This window comes from Anolis carolinensis, chromosome 6 (assembly GCF_035594765.1).
Source record: "Anolis carolinensis isolate JA03-04 chromosome 6, rAnoCar3.1.pri, whole genome shotgun sequence".
Classification (NCBI taxonomy): Eukaryota; Metazoa; Chordata; class Lepidosauria; order Squamata; family Dactyloidae; genus Anolis; species Anolis carolinensis.
The window spans coordinates 7,625,352-7,646,728 of NC_085846.1; the positions used below are offsets into that span (position 1 = coordinate 7,625,352).

Consider the following 21,377-nt stretch of genomic DNA (forward strand, 5'->3'; position numbering starts at 1 on the left):
GGCCGGCATGACTGCATGGAGCGCTGTTACCTTCCTGCCGGAGCGGTACCTATTGATCTACTCACATTGGCATGTTTTCGAACTGCTAGGTTGGCAGAAGCTGGAGCAACAGCGGGCGCTCACTCCGCTCCCAGGATTTGAACCTGGAACCTTTTGGTCTGCAAGTTCAGCAGCTCAGTGCTTTAACACACTTCGCCACCTTAGATATGCAGATACCACCACTTTGATGGCTGAAAGCGAGGGGGAGCTGAGGAGCCTTATCACCAAGGTGAAAGAAGAAAGTGTAAAAGCTAGGTTGCAGTTAAACATCAAAAAAATCAAGATTATGGCAACCAGACTGATTTATAATTGGCAAACAGAGGGAGAAAATGTGCGTGGAGGCAGTGACAGACTTTGTATTTCTAGGTGAGCTTACTGCAGACGTAGACTGCATCCAGGAAATCAGAAGACATTTACTTCTTGGGAGGAGAGCAATGGCCAACCTCGATAAAATAGTGAAGAGTAGAAACGTCACGCTGGCAACGAAGGTCCGCATAGTTAAAGCAATGGTATTCCCCGTAGTCACCTATGGATGCGAGAGCTGGACCATAAGGAAGGCTGAGCAAAGGAAGATAGATGCTTTTGAACTGTTGTGTTGGAGGAAAATTCTGAGTGCTTTGGACTACAAGAAGATCCAACCAGTCCATCCTCTAGGAAATAATGCCCGACTGCTCACTGGAGGGAAGGATATTATAGACAAAGATGAAGTACTTTGGCCACATAATGAGAAGACAAGAAAGCTTGGAGATGATGATGCTGGAAGGAAAAAAGAAGAGGGGCCAACCAAGGGCAAGATAGGTAGATGGTATCCTTGAAGTGACTGGCTTGACCCTGAAGGAGCTGGGGGTGGCCACGGCCAACAGGGAGTTCTGGCGTGGACTGGTCCATGAGGTCACAAAGAATTGGAAGCAACTTAACGACTAAACAACGTATCAGGCATAGGCAAACTTGAACCCTCCAGGTGTTTTGGACTCCCACAATTCCTAACAGCCTCAGGCCCTTTCCTTTCCCCCCTCAGTCGCTTAAGAGGCTGAGGGGGAAAGGGAAAAGGGGCCTGAGGCTAGGAATTGTGAGAGTTGAAGTCCAAAACACCTGGAGGGGCCAAGTTTGCCCAGGCTTGATATATATGGATATGCTTTGATAATCTGGATACTATGGCAAGTGTGGAAGGGGCCAACATATATGTCTTCTTCCAACCAAATAAGTAATTAAATTATTGATTGTTGAATCCCTTTGGAAGAGGGACTTGTCCTCTTGTTTTCCGTGAAAGCTCATTTCCCAAAGACTGCAATGATAGTTAACTCATCTTTTCAAAAGGCTTTACATGTGTATTATGAATGTACCTTCAAAACTCTTGAAAAATCTCCATAAATAAGCCCCATTGATAAAGGACCGATACTGTACCAGCAAAAGAACATTTACACACTTTTTCTTGATACTTTTATTCTCATTCATGTTTCTTATTAATAAAATAGTATGCATTTAATTTTATTTATTTTTTTACAAAAAACAACACAAATTAAATTGCAGTCAGATATCTAATTCATGTTTTGTTTTTTCCCCAGCAGCTGGTTGAAACACCGCCATAATAAGCAAAACCATAAAAATACACTGAATACAATGGAATATTGCCCGCCACCCTGAGTTTCTGCCAAAGTTGGTGAGGAAGAAACTCCAAGCCCCTTTAAATTTCATAATTACTTGAAATGCAGGCAAACTCCATTCCAGCATGGGCTTGAAACAGCAGAGGACGGGATAACCCTATTGGTTGAGGTCCACATAAAGATGGGTAAGTACTAAATTTATAGTAGTGAGCACCATTAAAAAGGACATCATACCTGATAACTAGTGGATGGCCAATGTTTGCTGAGAAACTGTAACAGACTCACTATTTTATTAAGTGGGAAGAAGTTAAGCTGTGCAAATCACACTTCCCAACAGCAACTTAAGACATAGATGCTAAAATTGGCTAGTATTTGCAATCCTCTCTATTGCTGTAATGCTGTGATGTCATGAAACATTCATAGATATTCTGTATTAGGGATGGGCAACTACGGTAAATCCAGGTGGCAATTATCTATTCCAGGAGCTCTACCAACTGCAAAAAATGCCCGAAAGCAATACAATAAATCAGAAACTGGTCAGAAGTCTACTTCTGCTTTTGAGAAATGGATAATTGCCTCATCTGGACACATTTGGATCTGGGATATACAGTACAACAGTATCTGCAGGATTATGTACCTGCAGTTCCATTTTTTAATTTTTAACAAAATATGGCTTCTGTGGGCATTTTCTAGGTCCTCCAGTGCAACTCTTATGGTATTATTGGGTTGGAAGTACTACATTTCAGTAGGCTTTGCTATTATCCATGGTTTCTTATATTCACATGAATGGAATATCTGAGGATAAGGAGACCAGGTTATACATCCAGGCAGTGGTTCTCAACCTGGGGTCTCCAGATGTTTTTGGCCTACAACTCCCAGAAATCACAGCCAGTTTACCAGCTGTTAGGGTTTCTGGGAGTTGAAGGCCAAAAACATCTGGGGACCCCAGGTTGAGAACCACTGATCTAGGGGAAGTACCATTTATCACCCATTTGTATGACCAAAAAGGATGGCATGATACATTTGGAAAGGGTAAAGGCCACAAAAACAATCCAGAGGATCTCATAGTACTAAGGTCACACTCTATGAGAGAGAAAAATGATTTTTAGTATTGCAGTGGAAAGTGAGATAGGGCAGATTAGAGTTGTAGATACAGTACTATTAGGTTAGGTAAACACCATATAGCTGGATTGAGATACAAATGAATTTAAAGCAAGCGGGAACCATAATTTTGCCAATATAAAATGAAGAGTAATCACTAAATTTCATTTCACTGTTGGTATACGATGGATGGTTACCATTTGTATCTCATTTACTTTCCTAATAATAGTCTTGTTAAGTAGGTAAGGCTACATTGCAAGGTTTTTTTCCAACTATGATTCAAGAAAGATCTGCATAGGGACAACCTAATCTAGACCCGATACCTTAATATTGTGCCAGATTTTGATGGATGATCAGGTTTGATAGGGTTATTAATGTCCCTCAAACCACCTTAACACATGGTCTTCAAAGGGAATCTGCTTGGCAAGATGGACAACAGAACGTTGTGAAACATAACAATTTGAAGCTACACAGTTTCATTTGCTTATTGGGTGACTTTTGTAGTGGAAATAAAACTAGAGTATAGATATTATAAAGTATGGTGCAGTCATCTTAACGATCAAACTTGTGCCGAGTCGCTATCATTTTAGGCAGTGTGTAAAAACATTGTTCGAAGTAAGAACTGTCTATTGGAAAACAATGAGGAAGAATTCAAGCTGTCGTTAATCATTCTGGTTGGATAAGGTGATATCATTTAACATAATGTGCTTTTTATAAGGTTCTTGTGAACTTCTGAAGACCTACATTGCTTTCCATCACAATTGTCAACATATTTCACATTAATAGAATTTATAAACCATAACATTCATCAGGGTAGTGGAGGCATACCCATATTTTTGATAGGCACTATAAAACACTCCATAAATTATCATGGTACGGCATCATGACCCAATGACATTCAGGTTAAGACAGACCAATGGTCTGATTCAATATAAGGCAACATTATGCATTCTTATGGTTCAGAAGAACTAGGAAAAGAGGATATCTAAAACAGTAGGACCCATCCCATATTACAGTCATTGCCATGATTAGCAACAGGTCCAGAACTTTAAAAGTTTAGCATTTAATTGTTCAGTTAAATTTGAGGTACCAAACAAAGTTTTGCCAAGGAAATTACACTTTGTTTGAAGACTATTGATGAAAAGCTTCCATTACTGTTGGAACTAACTTTCTGGTATTAAAACTGGAAAATCCTCACTGAGCTGGGCTGAGTTGTCCCTTCCCACAAAAGCTTTCCACTGTACCTTGCTCAGCAAAAGGAATAAAAGGCTGTCTAGGAAAAGACAAAAACTACTAAGATACAAGAGTGATATGCAGACAAGAAAAGCAGACTCCAAAGGCAACCAACACCGAGCTGATGAAAACAAGAAAGCAGACAGCTTTTGTCTTGTTACCCTAAAATCAAGGAATGGTAGCAGTGAGAGAAAAAGGGAATAAAACTGATGTACTAAGAAAACAGAGACACAAAGAAAACGGACAATTCGGGTTTCCTGGAGACAAGATGGCTGCCTTATGACCATGGAGACAAGATGGTTGACTCTTGATGGCCAGAATGGCTTAGTTGGTTGGAATTGGGGAAGAATAAGTCTGTAAACAAGCTCCCAGTTTCTCCTGCTTCTCCCTGCAAGGGATACAGGGGAATGTGGTCTTTGGTTCCTTTTTCTTTTATTGTCTGGTCCCTCACATCTTCTTCACCCGGCTCTCCAGGGCCTCCAGTTCCTTCATGACTTCCTTGGGCAAGTCGTCGGGGACTTGTTCCGTTAGGTACTGTCGGATTTCCCGCACTTCTTGTTCCCAAAACTCTTTGGGCAGGGAGAACAGCTCCTGAAAGTCCACCTTGCTTAGGCCCGACATGTCTAAGGCACCTTCCTTTGGGATGTACCCGATGGGTGTTTCCTTGGCACTCTCTTCTCCGTCGACGCGGCGGAAGATCCAGTCGAGGACCCGAGAGTTCTCCCCAAAGCCAGGCCACAAGAAGTTCCCAGAAGCATCCTTGCGGAACCAGTTGACATGGAAGATCTTGGGAAGTCGGGCCCCCTTCCGCTCCTCCATGCTCAACCAGTGCTCGAGGTAGCGGCCAAAGTTGTAACCGAAGAAAGGACGCATGGCAAAGGGGTCGTGCATGATGACTTTGCCTAAGATTATTAGACGGAGGCAAGATAAATGTTAATACGTAATATACTTTAGAACACCACATCTACCTGCTTGCTCACTTAATCTTTCGTCAAACTTCATCGTGATCTGTCTGTTTTCTGATATGTACTCATGTAATCATTTCTGGATGGCCATTTACTAATTTCTGGATGGGGCGACATGTTCATCTCTCCAACCACTGCCTGTCTACCAATCTCTGAATCCACCTGCTATCCAGACAAGGGCCCTGGAATAGTGGTAGCTCAACACTGAGAAGCAGGTTGTTATTAATCCTGCCTATTTGCAGGATACTTGCAGTGGGAAGGCAAATTACAATTCCCAACCACTATTATCAATGGGGTATCCTTAAACAAGAAGACTCACATGAGAACAACTTGTGTTCTCCCTAGGCTCAGCGTAGCTTGTGTGTGTGCATGTGCTTTCAAGCCGTCTGTTGACTTACACTGATCCCTATGAATTTCATAGGATTTACTTGGGCAAGAAATATTCAGATATGGTTTTGATAAGTCTATCTTCTATCCAGGTAGCCACAACCCAGTATTGGTCAAGAGAAAGATATTATACAGACCAACAAAAAACACTTATTGGTGTTTGGTTTTTAAGCTTGCTCCTGGGGTTATTTGGGGTGCTAATTTCAGAAAATTGCACTGGATAGACCACATCAGCTCTAGTTACTTAGATATGGTTATTCTGGTTTTCTATCAGCGAGCAGATGGCAACTCGTATATGGCATACGTTCTGTATCTCAAAAACTAGAGCTGATAGGGGGAAACTGGTGACCTTTTTGGAATCAGCAGGTCAAATATACAGTCTCTGAGTTACAAACATTCGACCTACAAATGACTCATAGTTACAAATGGGGGGTGAGACAACAGAAAGTGAAAGAATCAACTCCTAGAAAAAGAAATTCACTCCTGAAAGTTATCAGGAGGGAAAGGTGTCTCCACTGAAGCTTTATCACCAATCCTTGTTTCCACAGCAAGCCAAATTTTTCAAAATCCAATTATCACAGGGAAGAAAGTGAGGTGAAATCTTCTGAACAGGGGCACAGACAGCAAAACAAACACCACTGGGATATTAACCCCAACTTAAGAACAAACCTACAGAACCTATCTTGTTTGTAACCTAGGGACTGCCAATATCCCAAAACAGGTCTTAACATCTGAGGCATCAAAAGTTATGGGCCAGTGTTATGGGAGTCATGCTCCAAACATCTGGATGGCCAAAATATCCCTAACTCTGCTCAAAATCATGAAAGGACTGAAGCCTAAAAAGATATCTGTAGTCTCATCACTGCTGTGTACTAGCTATTCTTTGGAGGGCTTCAACTTTAAGCAGCAAGAGAATGATGTTGCTGAATCGATGGGTGCATCTACACTGTAGAATTCATTTGGTTTGGCATCACTTTAATTGCCAAGGCTCAATGCCATGGAATAATGGTATTTTTAATTTTTGAGGAGCCAGCAATCTGGCAGAGAAAGCTAAGGATCTTGCAAAACTACAACTCCCATCATGTCACAGCACTGAGCCATAGAAGTGAAAGGGGTATCAAACTGCATTAATCCTACAGTGTAGACGCAGCTAATGAAGACAAAGCCAGAAAATTGTGAAGATCCAGACTGTCCCTCACCTTTGTGTTCAGCAGCTGCAGTGGACTCTGATCTCATGGCAGTGCCCACAAAGACTCCGTGGCGCCAATTGAAGGCCTCATACACCAACGGCACACCTGCAGCAGGGGAAAGGATTTAAGAAAGTTAGTCCCATGAAATCTCAGAAGGGGAGACCATGGCAAGGGATGCAGTAGGGAAATTAGTGGGGACCAGAATGTATTTACTGAGGAATTCTGGCTCCCAGTTTCTCAGCTCAGTGGAATTACCTTGGGGTCTCCTGCCCCCAAATATGATGGCATCAATAGGGACACCCTTAGGGGATTCCCAATCCGGATCCATGATTGGGCACTGGCGGGCCGGGGCGCAAAAGCGAGAGTTGGGGTGAGCTGCAGGCGTCGGATCACCTGAGGAGGAAGAGATGGAAGAGTTTAAGTTGCCACTTTAGGGAGGAAAATGGGATCTGGAAGCCTAGACAACTGCTGGGTTCAAACTCTGCCTGCTCACAGTAGACACTCAGTGGTAAAGAACAGCACTCTGTAAATGATCAGGGGTATTCCCTCTTTTGTTCCTACTGTCTATCCCAGAGAACTAATGTTTTGGGGTGAAATCATTCTGAACTCTGGCTCAAATCTATTGCCTTCTGGTTTATAACAGCATCCCAGCCCTGGAATGGAGGGAACTTCAGAGACACTTGCCTTACTACCAGTAGTAATCTTCAGCTACTTGGATATGGCTTTTGATTTGTTCAGACCTTTAGGGTATCATCAGATGCCACTGTGGCTTAGTTAGGGTTTTATCTTAGGATCTGCTTAGCCACTGTTAAGGCCGGGCTGCTGTTTTCCTATCTTAAGGCTTTTTTTCTTTGCACTTTTATTACCTGGATGCATATTCTTAATCCTGGATTTATAAAGTAAGCTGTCTTCCTATATAAATAAAAAACCACACTCAATTGCCAAGGGCAAGCTGCAGTGAGCGTGGTGCCGAGCCAAGGATCTAACACAAACTGACAGTCTACTAAATGCAGCAGTGAAAATGATCCTCCTTCCTCAATTCTGAGGTCCAAACTACTGGTCTTTAGCATCTTGTCCCTAATTCTTAACACTGCTGACCTTCAGTATTATTTTGCCACATTAAGTACTTCATAAAATATATATATACTAGCCACACTCTGCTTCAGATATTCCCCAGTCTAATAAGATATATGTACCCTGTGTCCCATGCAGAGACCTACTGGAAATTACTCCCAAATGACTTTGCTCAGAGTGTGACCCAACCCAAAATCCTTTGCCACCAGTTTCCACTCCTTACCTGGCTTCCAGGGCTTGCCTTGCCATGTGCTGATGGTCACTCCTGCAGGGATCATTTGGTCAATGCCTTCCCAGTAGACCCCCCCTTCGCTGGTCTCAGCAACATTTGTGAACATTGTGTTGCGCTGGATGGTGTGCATGGCATTGGGGTTGGTTTTGGTGGAGGTTCCTGGTGCCACCCCAAAGAAACCATTCTCAGGGTTGATAGCCCGGAGAACACCTAAGAAGGGATAAAAAAACCACAGAACTTGGAGAAGTTACCCCTTTGAACTATCACTTCCAAAGCCCCCTAGCCAACCTGAGTTCTGTGAGGAACATGTCAAAAAAGCCCATTTTCTAAGCTTTAGTCTCTTCTAAATCTTTCTTGTAAGTAGAGTTGGTGCTTCACATTCGAAGCTTTAACTTTTGCAGATCTGATTATTCACTGATTTGATATGTTCTCTCTTGGAATCGACTCTATTGTCAACCACATCAGAGGCTGACCAAACAGTTGTGCTGGAGGACCTAGGGATTCCTAAAGAAAACACTTCCAACATAGTTCTGTGGTCAGGCAAAAGTTAACCTTAGAGTCAACGTCTGTGGTAAACATCTCACAGAAGTTGATCTTAGAGTCAAACTCCTAGTATTTTTTAAAAATTTCTTTTTTCCTGTGCTCCTCATCCCAATGGGGGATGTTTTCATTCCACTTCTAAACATCTTTTCTCTTCAACATATAACCCACCATCATTGTCAAACTTCATCCAAGCAATGTCATCTCCCACACACTCAACCCTCCAGCCAGGCAGGGTTGGGTTCATCATTGCCAGGTTGGTTTTTCCGCAGGCGCTAGGGAAGGCTGCAGCCACGTATTTCTTCTTCCCCTCTGGATTTGTGAGCCCCAGGATCTGGAAAAATGCATGAGCAGTGCATGAGTGGTGCAGGAATCCCACAAGCACATATTTGGGATGCTAAGAAAATATAGTTGGTGCATCCTTTATCTGAAATTCCAAATTCCAAAATCATTCACATGGGTAGCTGAAATAGTGACATGTTTGTTTCATGCACAATTTAAAATATTGTATAAAATAGATGAGAGATAGAGACAGAGAGAGAGTTTGGTTAAGGGATACTCAATCTGTACCATGTGTAGGCGCCTAGAACTTTATTGTTTTTAATTACACCTTTCTTTTTGAAAGCATGTACAAATTCCAATATGTCAGGAGCCATTTTTGGGACCTTCAGGCCCATCACAGGCTTCACTGAGTCCAGGAGCAGTATAAAATGTTAAATATTAAAAAGTAAGGAGAGAGTGAGCCCTGGCACCTCAAGCATTGGAAAGCAAAATAAAGAGGCCCCGGGGAACCTTTGCAAGTTGCAGCAACAAATCAGTTTATCCCTGCAATAGGTAGCAAGCTGGTGCTCTTCTACCTGTGAGCTCTGCTACCAAAATGGGAGAATTTGAAGCTTCATCTGACATTTGGAAATGATCCATGAAAAGTAAAGACTCAGGACTGGGCCCTGAGATCTGGTAACCTTCCCCAAAGGCTCCCTCTGACCTCCTTTGTCCTCAGATGGGCCAATGCCCTCTGTGCGCCAACTGAAATCCTCACGTCTTCCACTTACCTCTCCTGCCTGTTGTGCGTCAGACTCATTCTTGCATGTTTGGGGTTTCAGCAGGCTCCAGTCACTCATTAACAAATTAATATTTGCTTGTTAAATATCCCCACAAGACAATGTCAACAGCTACTGTCCTTTGGCCTTGTGCTGGAGATCCAAACACTCACCCGCCCAATGCTGTTCTGTCCCAGAATATTTGATTCATGAAAACTAGGCTTTGTTTTGCACAAACATACTCCAGTACAGGCATGGGCAAAATTCAGTCCTCCAGGTGTTTTGGACTTCAACTCCCACAATTCCTAACAGCCAGGACACACAACTAGAGCTTGCCAAGTATCCTTTTGGAAAGTACAGACCATACTGGCTGAGATTCCATAGAATGGTAGTCCAAAAATGAAACATTTGACATCTTGAACTGCCTTGGCTCAATACTATGGAGTCATGGTAGATGTAGTTTTACAAGGTCTTTAGCCTTCTCTGTCAAAGACTGGTGCCTCACCAAAGTACAACTCTGAGGGTTCCATGGCAGATAAAGTGGTATCAAACTGCATTAAAATTCTACTATGTAGATGCGTGCTTTGCCTTTGAAGTATCTTTTCACCCCTTCTTACCAGCATGTGTTCGGCCAGCCAGCCTTCGTCTTTGGCAATGCAAGAGGCGATGCGCAGCGCAAAGCATTTTTTGCCCAGGAGGGAGTTGCCTCCGTAGCCGCTGCCAAAGGAGACAATCTCTCGTCGTTCGGGGACATGTGCAATTAAAGTCTTTTCTGGGTTACAGGGCCAGTTGTTCACCAACTCTTCTGCAGGAAGGGACAGAAAAGGAGAAAAAACAGGTGACAGGAGTTGTGCTTTCAATCTGACGTATGACAACCAGAAGGTCACTCAGTGGGTTTCCATGGCTGAGCAAGGATTCAAATCCTGGTTTTATAGGAATTCGCTATTTAAGTTCTAAAAATGACCTCAGGATTGCTTCATCATGTACAGCATTTTCACAACCAGCTTTGACCTTTTTGTTTTGCAATATGTGACAGAGATTTCTTTGGGGATTAAAGAGTAAACAGTCAGAAAGGGGTTAAAGTCTTCTAATGGACTTTCAAAACACTGATACAAAACACAAAACCTGTGCAAGAGCACTGAAAGAAACCAAACTAGAACTTCAGGGTACTGAATTGAGAAAATCATCAAATCTATGGAAGAACTGTTTGTGCAACATTTTTATTAGAGTTTTCAAATTCCACACCCAAAAATACATTGAAAACAGCTTTGATCTTGAAATAATACACTTGAAATAATATCACTTAAACTGCCATGGCTCAGTGTTATGAAATTTTGGGAGTTGTAGTTTGGTGAGGCACCAGAACCCTTGGACAGAGAAGGCTTAAACTATATCTCCCATGATCCGACGGCATTAAAACATGGAAGTTGGTGTCAAACTGTACTAACTCTACAGTGTAGATGCACCCTTGGAAGAAAAGGGATGAAGCACATGAATAGCTATCTACCAGAGAGACTTGTCTGTGAAGATCAGAGAAGAATATCCCTTCCCATTATACTAATCTCAACAAAAGACTCACTTACCACTTAGGGGCAAGGGTCGCCCAACAGAATGGAGGCACTTGACAAATTCCCCATCTCCCAAAGTGCGGAGAGCGGCAGCTCCCATTCGGGTCATGATGCGCATGCTGGCAACCACATAGGCAGAGTCTGTCAACTGGATGCCAATCTTGGAGAGCGGAGAGCCGATCGGACCCATGCTGTACGGGATCACATACATGGTGCGCCCTAAAGAAGGACAAGACAGAATTTAGTATATTTATTTGATTTATAACCTGTCCTTCAAACACCTGAAGAGGCAACCTCAGAGATGTTGCCCACCCCACAGGAAAAGTTATTTACGATTTTTAAATCAAATTGTATTAAATCAATATGAACCAAAGACGGCAGGGGAAGAAATATAAAATATGGGTCTCTTCTCCAAAAGGTCCTATAAATAAATATATTTTAACTGCCAGAAGAAAGACAAGGGGGAGTAAGAAGTCTAATGGAAGACATTTCTATAAATGGGGGAACACCACTGAGAAAATCAGGCAAAGATACATAAATGAAGGGGAAGAAAAAGGAAGAATGTGGAAGAATTGAAATGTATCGGACTGTTCAGGGATGGATGCTGAAGAGGGATTCCTAGCTGGGAAGGAACCAATAGACGGGAATTTGAATTAAGCGGATGGAATATAACTTGAGAGAGTCAGAGAAGGGGGAAAAAAGAAACAAGGATTAATATCTTCTCTTGTTAATCTTTCCTTATATTGTCCCAAATTGGGTCTTAGCCTGGAGATTGTGTTCCTTCGGTCAAGGTCGGAATTGACAAATCACCAGTTCCGAGCCTTGTTGATGACGCAGTCCAATAATACTGTGTGCAATTTCCCCATGTGGGGAAAAATCCATATTACATTGTCAGTGCTTCACAGCCGTTTCTCTTTACCTTTCATGCAACCCGGGAAGCGATCATCCACAGCCTCCTGAAACATTTTGGGGTTCATCCAGTTGCCCAGTTGCCCTTTGACCCCTTGGGCAGGGATGGGCACCGTGTCCCTTTGGTTCTCCGTTACAATAACCGTTCGGCTTTCTACCCGGGCCACATCTTTAGGGTCCGTTTTGGCTAGCCAGCTGCGGAAAGACAGAGAAAAAGTGAATATGAAATGCATCTACATTGCAGAACTAATGCACTTTAACTGCCATGGCTCAATACTATGGAATCCTGGGAGTTGTACTTTTACAAGGCCTTTAGCCTTCTCTGCCAAAGAGTAATGGTGCCTCACTAAACTAGCCATAGCACTGAGCTCTAGCAATTCAAGTGGTGTCAAATTGCATTCATTCTATTCTGGTATAGTATATTTTCTTGCACTTCTTTCAAGCAAGAAAAGGCTCTTACCAGTTCTCATATTTAGTCAGTGACTTGATGACTCCTTCTGACTCCAGCAGGTTCAAGATCTTGATGTTCTCCTTCTCCGTCCCATCACAGATATGAATGCTGTCCGGTTGGCAAAGTCTTGCCCCGTGCTCCACAAATTCTTGGACTCGTCCTGAAAGTTTGCTAAGGTCTCCATGGAGCACCCGGGGAGCATGGGCCCGACGGATTGGGACCGCAGACCAGCATCTGAGTGAAGATGCTCCAAGACTATGGGATAATAGAGAGAAAGAAGATGCATTTCAGAACAAGAACCATATATAAGTACAGTTGGAAGGAAGTCTTGAAGTCATCTAGAATCACAGAATCATAGAGCTGTAAGAGATCTCAAGGATCATCTAGTCCAACTCCCTTCTGCCAGGCAGGAAGCCACAAAATAAGCCCTCTCGACAGATGGCCATCCAGCCTCTGTTTAAGAACTTCCAGGGAAAAAAAGACTTTGCCAAACTCCCAAGCATCATATTCCACTATTGAACAACACTTACTGTCAGGAAGTTTTTAGATGGAATCTCTTTTCCTGCAGCTTGAATTCATTGCTGCATGCTTTAGTCTCTAGAGTAGCAGAAAATAAGCTTGTTCCCTTCTCAATGTGACATCCTTTCAAATATTTATACATGATTATCAAATCCCTTTCAACCTTCTCTTCTTCAAGGTAAACATACACAGCTCCTTAAGCTGCTGTTCATAGGGCTTGGCTTCCAGAGCTTTGATCATTTTGGTTGCCCTTCTCTGGATACTTTCCAAGGTGTCCACCTCCCTCTTGAATTGTTATGTCCAGACAAGGTCTGACCAAAGCAGAATAGAGCGGGACTAGTGCTCCCCTCAAGCTAGACACTACATTCCTATTGATGCAACCTAGAATCGCATTGATTTTTTAAGCTGGCACATCACACTGTTAACTCATGTTCAGCCTGTGGTCTACTAAAACTCCTAAATCTCTTTCAACTGCAATGTATAGCTGGAAGGGAGATTTGAGATAATATAGTCCTTATACTAATGCTTTTATGTTAAGCTGTGTTGAGTCCTCTTCGTGGGATATAAAGCAGGGTATAAATAAATATAATAACAATACTGTCTGACAGGAAAAAAACTGGCATGCAAAATGAGATGGTGGGTTGGGTGCAGACGGAAACTCAACATACAACATTGATATACAATTTTTCAACAATCATTCCCAGAGTTCCCTGATCAATATGGCCACTAGATTCTGGCACCTGCCATCTAAGAGGGTGTCCCCCCCCCCCCCCCCGGCCCCAGTTCTGCTAAGCTCTCAAACCAAACTATTGTCTGTTGGTATCTCTCTGACAGTTTATCTGCAGAGATTAACTTCGACCAAATGTGTGTTTGACCTCGCCAGAAGCACAAAAGACCACCCAAAATGTGTTCAAAATGTGAGAAATCCATGGATTCACAAATCCCATTATGTGCAACAGTATAGTAAAATATTGCTCCTTCAATGAAGTGGCAAAACTAAGGTTTGCTTTTTGCAGTTTTAAGGGGGGGGGGATATTTTTAAGCCGTGGATGGTGAAAATCTGTGGATGCAGAATCCATGGATAGAGTGATACAGATTGGACTGTACTCATAAATGTGTGCCTACATTATAAATAACCAGTCTCTTAATTTGAAAGCACATATGCTTTTGGGTTTGACAACTTTTTACAAATGCATAAGAAAATAGGAGGTTCTATCACAGCCTTGGCCAATCCTGGGAACTTTTCTCATGACATAATTATAGTGGTATGAATCCACTTTAATTGGCATGGTTGCATGCTATTTTTTTTTTTCGTGTCAGGAGCAACCGAAGTTGCTTCTGGAGTGAGAGAATTGGCCGTCTGCAAGGACGTTGCCCAGGGGACGCCTGGATGTTTTGATGTTTTTTTTACCATCCTTGTGGGAGGCTTCTCTCATGTCCCCGCATGGAGCTGGAGCTGATAGAGGGAGCTCATCCGCACTCTCCCCAGGTGGGATTCGAACCTGGCAACTTTCAGGTCAGCAACCCAACCTTCTAGTCACTTAGTCCACTACGCCATCTGGGGGCTCCTGTTGCATGCTATGGAAGCCTGGGATTTGCAGAAGTGATTTGAATTCACAGCATTTTACTGGACTATAAATCCTAGGACTCCATCGGTTGCAGCTGTGGTATTAAAGCAGAATCAGTACTATAAATATGTGAAAATGCCCCAGTACCTTCCAGAGGTGTTGGAATAAAACTTCCACAGCCCAAAGCCACCTATTCTGCAGGCTGATGGGAGCTGTACTCCAACCCATCCTGAAGTACTGAGTCGAGGAAGGCCTTTCTGAACGTTTCCTCAACAGCATGAGTGTGCATGCACTTAGGGGCCCATGAATGGAGCATTGTACATCCATAGGAAAGAGAGAAAAGTCATGTGTTTCTCTGGCAGCATGCTGATTTTTACCCAAAAAAGCACATGGTGCAAAGAAAATTAAATTAACATTAGAAAAAGTTTTTTGCTTCTTGATAGTGGAATGGACTGCTTTAGAATATAGCAGATTTATCTCAGCTGGTGCTTTGAAAACAGAAGTTGGTTGGTTGTTTTTGCTGCAGATTTCTGTATGGGTGAAAAATGGACTAGATGACTTCTGAGAACCCCTTTGAGCCTATAGGTACATATATACTGTAGGATAAATGCAGTTTGAGACCACTTTTACTGCTATGAGTCATTGCTATGGAATCATGAAAGTTGCAATTTCACAAGGTCTTTGCCTTCTCTGCCAAAGAGGTCTGGTGCCTTACCAAACTGCAACTCCAAGATTACATACATAGATAGCATTGAGCCATGGCAGTTATCATGGTGCCAGACAGCATTCATTGTACAGTGTAGATGCACCCTATTTTTTAAAGTCTGCACAGTCTATGTAAATGAAGTTGTGCCTATGTTTCCTTGGCACAGATCTGCCTATGGATATATCTTATATCTGCCTCGCTATTTTGCAACCATTTCCCAAGAACAACTTGTCATCCAGAACGGGGATTAACCAAGCGTGCAGACTTTTTGAGAGAACAGGGTTGAGAAAGGACACTCTAAAACCAACAAATGTAATCTGAAGGCATTATTCTACAGTGTAGATGCACCCTGATATGATACTAAAATCCTCAGCTGCATAATTCTGAAGGATTGTTTCTAGCGTCCTATTGGAAAGCTAGGTGGAAGATTCTAGGAGTTGTCATCCCCCAAATCACATTCATTGCGCTGTAACGGACTCAAATTGCAGGAAAAGAGATTCCACCTAAACATTAGGAAGAACTTCTTCCTGATGGTAAGAGCTGTTTTATAGTGGAATATGTTGTATCAAAGTTGAGAGGTTTCCAAGAGGAGACTGGATGGGCATCTGTCAGGAGGGCTTTGACTGTGCCTTCCTGCACAACAGAATGGAGTTGGATTGGATGGCCTTTGTGGTCTCTATGATTCCAGGAAAACCTTTCCAAGTGCCCAACTGTGAACTAGAACATGCAAGGTTTGAAGATCAAGTCCCAAAGCTTGGTGCTGCGTTGCTCTTTGGCCCCCAGTGCCCCATCCTAACCCTCCCCCCACTCCACATTATCATGAATCTGCGCACTCTCAGCTGGGTTGTTTGCGCTTTGGCAAAACACACAGCTACTGACCCTTGTACGAAAGATTTGGGGCTAAGGGAGGGTTCACCTGGCATTGGCTGGGCTCCAAGTGGCAGAGCAAAGGGCAAGGGGACAAGCTGCATGGCGTGGACTTTTGCCCGAGACAAAGCTTCCTATGGGGTGGGGGGCACGGCCGTGGGTTCGAGAGATGGGAACATGTTGTTCCCATACACAGCCTTTCCCTTCCCCCTAGCATCCAGTTAGCATCTCCACCACACCGCTTCTGGGCAGATTTCTTAATTAAAAATTTTAAAGATAAGCAAGGCACCCGGCTCCAAACTCTGGTTGTGAAAGAGAGAAGGGACCTGTTACCCAAGTAAGCTTACACACTTCAGGGCTCTTGTTGGCTCTGAAGTTTGGACCTATGCTGCGGGAGGGGAAGATATCAAATCCATCCCTGCCTTTCTACCTCCACCTCTGACCCAATTGTGCAGCCTTGAGTAATTTAGTTTTCCTGCTGCCTCAGTTTCTTATCTGTAAAATGGGCATTCTCCCTATGAAACTTTAGGTCCTCCAGTGTGAGACTGTGATCAACTTTCTATTTGCAGTTCATCATAGAGCCATTGTGAAGAACCTAGAGGTTTCTAGAGAGGTGTTGTCTCAGATAAAGAAAACGCAAATTTTTGATTTGCTGTTTTTCACTTTTGCAGGAGTGCTGTGTTCCTAACCCCAGAAAATGTGAAGGGCTCAATGCACAAAGAAATGTGTGTGGGATCACAGCCTCTTCTTTGCCATGCAATCTATTCTCAGAACATCCTGTGATAGCAGATATTATAATAAACATTTTACAGGGAGGGAAATGGAGGATGAAAAAAGAGATTTAAAGTTCAAAGGTGAAAATGGACTCTGTGGTAAAAACAGAATTAGAACCCAAGATTCCGTTTGTCGTGCCTTCCTGGCATTTACTGTGAAAATCAATTGTAATTAGTCACTTTCCTAATGGACTTTCCATAACATGCATACAGTAGAGTCTCACTTATCCAACGTTCTGGATTATCCAATGTATTTTTGTAGTCAATGTTTTCAATACATCATGATATTTTGGTGCTAAATTAGTAAATACAGTAATTACTACATAGCATTAATGTGTAATGAACTACTTTTTCTGTCAAATTTGTTGTATAACATGTTTTGGTGCTTAATTTGTAAAATAATAACCTATTTTGATATTTAATAGGCTTTTTCTTAATCTCTCCTTATTATCCAACATATTCGCTTATCCAACATTCTGCCGGCCCATTTATGTTGGATAAGTGAGACTCTACTGTATATGCTTTGCAATCTTCGGCACACCCAGACACATAATAACCTTGGAAGGCAGATCTGAGTGCACCTTCACCTACACTATGCAGTTATAGAATCATAGAGTTGGAAGAGACCTCATGGGGCATCCAGTCCAACCCCATTCTGCCAAGAAGCAGGAAAATCGCATTCAAAGCACCCCCAACAGATGGCCATCCAGCCATGTTAATAGTTCACCACCACCTTAACTGCTATGGGATCTGTAGTTTGGTGAGGCACCAGCACTCTTTGGCAGGGAAGACTAGACTTTGTAAGACTAGAACTCCTAGGACTCCATCTCACTGAGCCATGGCAGTTCAAGTGGTGTCAAACTACATTAACAGTATAGACACTTAGACATTATAGACCAGTGGTTCTCAATCTGTGAGTCCCCAGATGTTTTGGCCTTCAACTTTGAGAAATCCTAACAGCTGGTAAACTGGCTGGGATTTCTGGGAGTTGTAGGCCAAAACACCTGGGGACCCACAGGTTGAGAACCACTGGTATAGATGCACCCAAAGGAGTTGTAGCTTTACAAGGTTTCTCGCCTTCTCTACTAAAGAATGCTGGTGGCTCACCAAACTATAAACCCGATAATACCAGGGGGTTAGTCAAGCTGCATGAATTTTAAAGTGTAGATACACTCCTTGTTTCCTCCTTAAGCCCTAGATTAGCCATCAACCCATTTATCTGGGCCTGAACGATTGCAAAGGAAATAAAGGAGTAGAAAAAACAAAGCGGACGTGAAGCGGTTCAGGACTGGCGTTTCCTCTTGTGGGTGAAAGGTTGCTGCACGAAGGAGGGGGGCCGGTCCCTGGAGAGAAGAGGATGGGTGACGTGGAGAAGGGAGAACAGGAGGAAGAAGCCCAGGGCTGGGAGAATTCAAACAAACAAAGGTGCTGCTCTTAAGTCTTCAAGGCCTCTCCGCTGTCCCAGACCTAAGCTTTCTGCAACACCTAAGCAAAGGTCTAGTATTCATGCTTACCAAACTGGAGCATGTTCATGCAACTAAAAAGGACGGCAGTCCTCTTTTTTTTTTTTTTTTAAAGGTGACCTTCAATAGTGGATCCTAAATAGAAGTATCTGCGACTTGGCTGATATGTGCAGTAAGGGAAGAAGGAAGGAAGGAAGGAAGGAAGGAAGGGATGAAAAGCGAAGGAAGGAGAAAGAAGGAAGGATGATGGAAGAAAAGGAAAGGAAAGAAAAGGGAAAGAAGGAATACAGGATGGAAGGAAGGAAGGCTGGTTAAATGGCAAAGAGTTAGGACCAAGTTGCATGAAGGACAGAGGAATTAGCAAAGGGAGTTGCACAATGTACAAGATACTTACCAGGCCTGCAGCAGATTAAAAAGAAAGGAAGTATGGAGAGAAGACAATGAAATTATTGTCAGAAGAGATACAGAAACGTAGGGATATGAAATCCCAAATCAGTGGCCAGCCTCCAGAGCAAAAAGCAAGCAAACAAAAAAACCCCCAGAGCTTTATGTCCATTTTACAGATAAGGTACAACGAGCCCCACAAAAGCAGGGAGGGCAAGAAACCCAAATCTCCTCCTTTCAAACTTTTGCAAGAGTTTTTAAACTGCATGTTCTACACCTTACATCATTCCTTCATGGCATTTCAATGCTGACAATTCCATATTTTACTAAGGCGCTATGGTCTGTTTCAGGGTACTAGACTATATTTGGCATTACATTTCCTCCCCTTTCCAGGCAAGCTTGGAAAGGTTATTTGGATGGTCTAGAACTCTGGTCGCGGGGCATGTTTAACTGCTGAGCTGCTGAATTGGTTGACCGAAAGGTCGGCGGTTCAAATCCGGGGAGCGGGGTAAGTTCCCGCTGTTAACCTCAGCTTCTACCAACCTAGCAGTTTGAAAACATGTAAATGTGAGTAGATCAATAGGTACCGCTCCAGCAGGAAAGTAGCGGCGCTCCATGCAGTCATGCTGGCCACATGACCTTGGAGGTGACTATAAACAATTCCAGCTCTTTGGCATAGAAATGGAGATGAGAACCCCCAGAGTCAGACATCACGAGACTTAATGTCAGGGGAAAACGTTTACCTTTACTGAGAGAAGGGGAAAGAAAGGACAGATCAAAGGAATGAGACGGCAAGACAGAGGGAGAAGCCCTTTATCCACCTATTATCAATATCATCATTATTGTGCCATCAATGTGCAGGGAGCTTTACAGTCAAAACAACCCAAAACAGTGAGTCCTGCCAAAGGCATAGAATGTTAAATACATGCAGGTTGTCTCCACAAAATATATGTCCCCTGTACTAGTTATTAGTCACTATACTGCTTATTTGAAAGTTAATTAAATACATTTATACTGAATAATCAATGCTACAATAATGATTCAACCACAGTTGTACATTCCATCTTAAATCACAATTTTATGGACTGTGTTTAGCTTGTCCTTCCTGCCCAGCCATGCATTGCTCACATAGCCAACGTGCCAGAGCTGCATGGAAACCTTTTAGAAAAGTTTCTCTCGTCATTTTGCAATGCTTCTCTACTAGTGAATTTGTTCCACTCACAAAGGGGGTTACACTTTAAAATAAAATAAAAACGTGCAAAACTTTTCCTCAAAAATTATAAACTGATAAATGGACTCAGGGCCTTTCCCCACAGCCATATAACCCAGAATATCAAGGCGGATAATCTGCAATATCTGTTTTGAGCTGGGCTATCTGAGTCTACACTGCCATACAATCCAGTTCAATGTGGATTTTATCCAGCTGTGTGCAAGGAGCCTCAGTGTGAGTGTTGTGGATTGAGTGTTGCACTATGGTTCTGGAGTCCAGGGTTTGAATCCTTGCTTGGTCGTGGCACCCGTTGCATGAGTCACACTCTCTCAGCCTCCAAGGGACAGACCCTTTCTGAACAACTCTTGCCCAGAAAACCCTCAATAGGATGGCCTTTGGATCACCAGAAGTCAGAAATAAGTGGAAGGCACATAATAAGGGTGATGATGATATTGATATTTATACCATGTTTTTCCCCATGACAATTGGGGGGAATCTTCTCTCTCTGCCTGAATCACTCTCTTTATCGATATACAGATGAATGCATAAAAAAGAAGGAAATAACAATAATAACAACAACTGGAAAGACTCTGGCACAAGCCAGTCAAGGTGGTCCCAGTGGTGATCGGCACACTGGGTGCAGTGCCTAAAGACCTTGGCCTGCACTTTAACACAATCGGCGCTAACAAAATTACTATGTCAGCTGCAAAAGGCCACCCTGTATGGATCTGCACACATTATTCACCAATACATCACACAGTCCTAGACACTTGGGAAGTGTCTGACGTGTGATCCAATACAACAGCCAGCATAGTGATATTGTTTGCTGTGTACTAATCTTGTTGTGTATCAAATAATAGATGTTGTTGTTGTTATTCCCTACTTTTTCTCATAACAGTTGGTGGGGAATCTTTCTCTCTCAATCACGGGGCAAGTACAGTAGAAAGGAAGGCAATACTAATACTCATCTAATAACTGCACATCCTGCTTTTTTGCCCAGGACATTTGGGGAGACTCCTTTCCCTCCCTTTCCTTCTCCCTATCCCCAGATGCAAGTGCAGAAAGAAGGAAGAAACCATAGGATATGATGCGCCTGGCGTGGCACCCAAGGGTGCAGAGAGAAGAGGGGACTGAATGCAGCAGGGAGAGAAAGAGGGCAAAGTAAATGAATAAAAAAGGCCAAGCAAGAAGGTCGCTGCAGCGGCGGGAGGGCAAGGCTGCAGTTGCGGGCGAGGGTCAGACCCTGGTGGGCTCTGGGCTCTGCTCACCCCAAGATCCTGGTGTAAGGCGCCGGCATGGCTCCTGCTCCTTCTGCCGCTGCTCCTGGGGGCTCGGGGCGTCCGAGTGTCCGGTTTTGAAGGCGGGGGCGGGCGGGGCTTCCCGCGCTTCGGAGGTGGGGCTGGGCCCGGCCCCCTCGGCCCCATAGGCTGCCCGGGCACAGGCCCCCTTTCAGCCCGCCTCCGACTGATGTAACCGCGCCTTGGTCTTGCCTGCGAGGGGAGGGAGCCTCGGCGGGAGGGCCTCTGCGCGCGTACAGAGTGCGCTGGTAGTTTG

At 43.4% G+C, this 21,377-nt stretch overlaps 1 protein-coding gene across 1 annotated transcript; it reads right to left on the reverse strand.

Annotated features, from left to right (window-relative positions):
* Positions 1 to 1,465: 1,465 nt before the first annotated feature.
* Positions 1,466 to 21,236, reverse strand: pck2 (phosphoenolpyruvate carboxykinase 2, mitochondrial). The gene is made up of 10 exons (XM_003229639.4): positions 21,092 to 21,236; positions 12,343 to 12,588; positions 11,893 to 12,077; positions 10,989 to 11,192; positions 10,023 to 10,210; positions 8,537 to 8,699; positions 7,817 to 8,035; positions 6,775 to 6,912; positions 6,529 to 6,624; positions 1,466 to 4,879 (listed from the first exon to the last, which is right to left on the reverse strand). The coding sequence occupies exons 1-10, from the start codon at positions 21,118 to 21,120 to the stop codon at positions 4,425 to 4,427; spliced, it is 1,923 nt and encodes a 640-aa protein (XP_003229687.3). The 5' UTR covers positions 21,121 to 21,236; the 3' UTR covers positions 1,466 to 4,424.
* Positions 21,237 to 21,377: the final 141 nt, after the last annotated feature.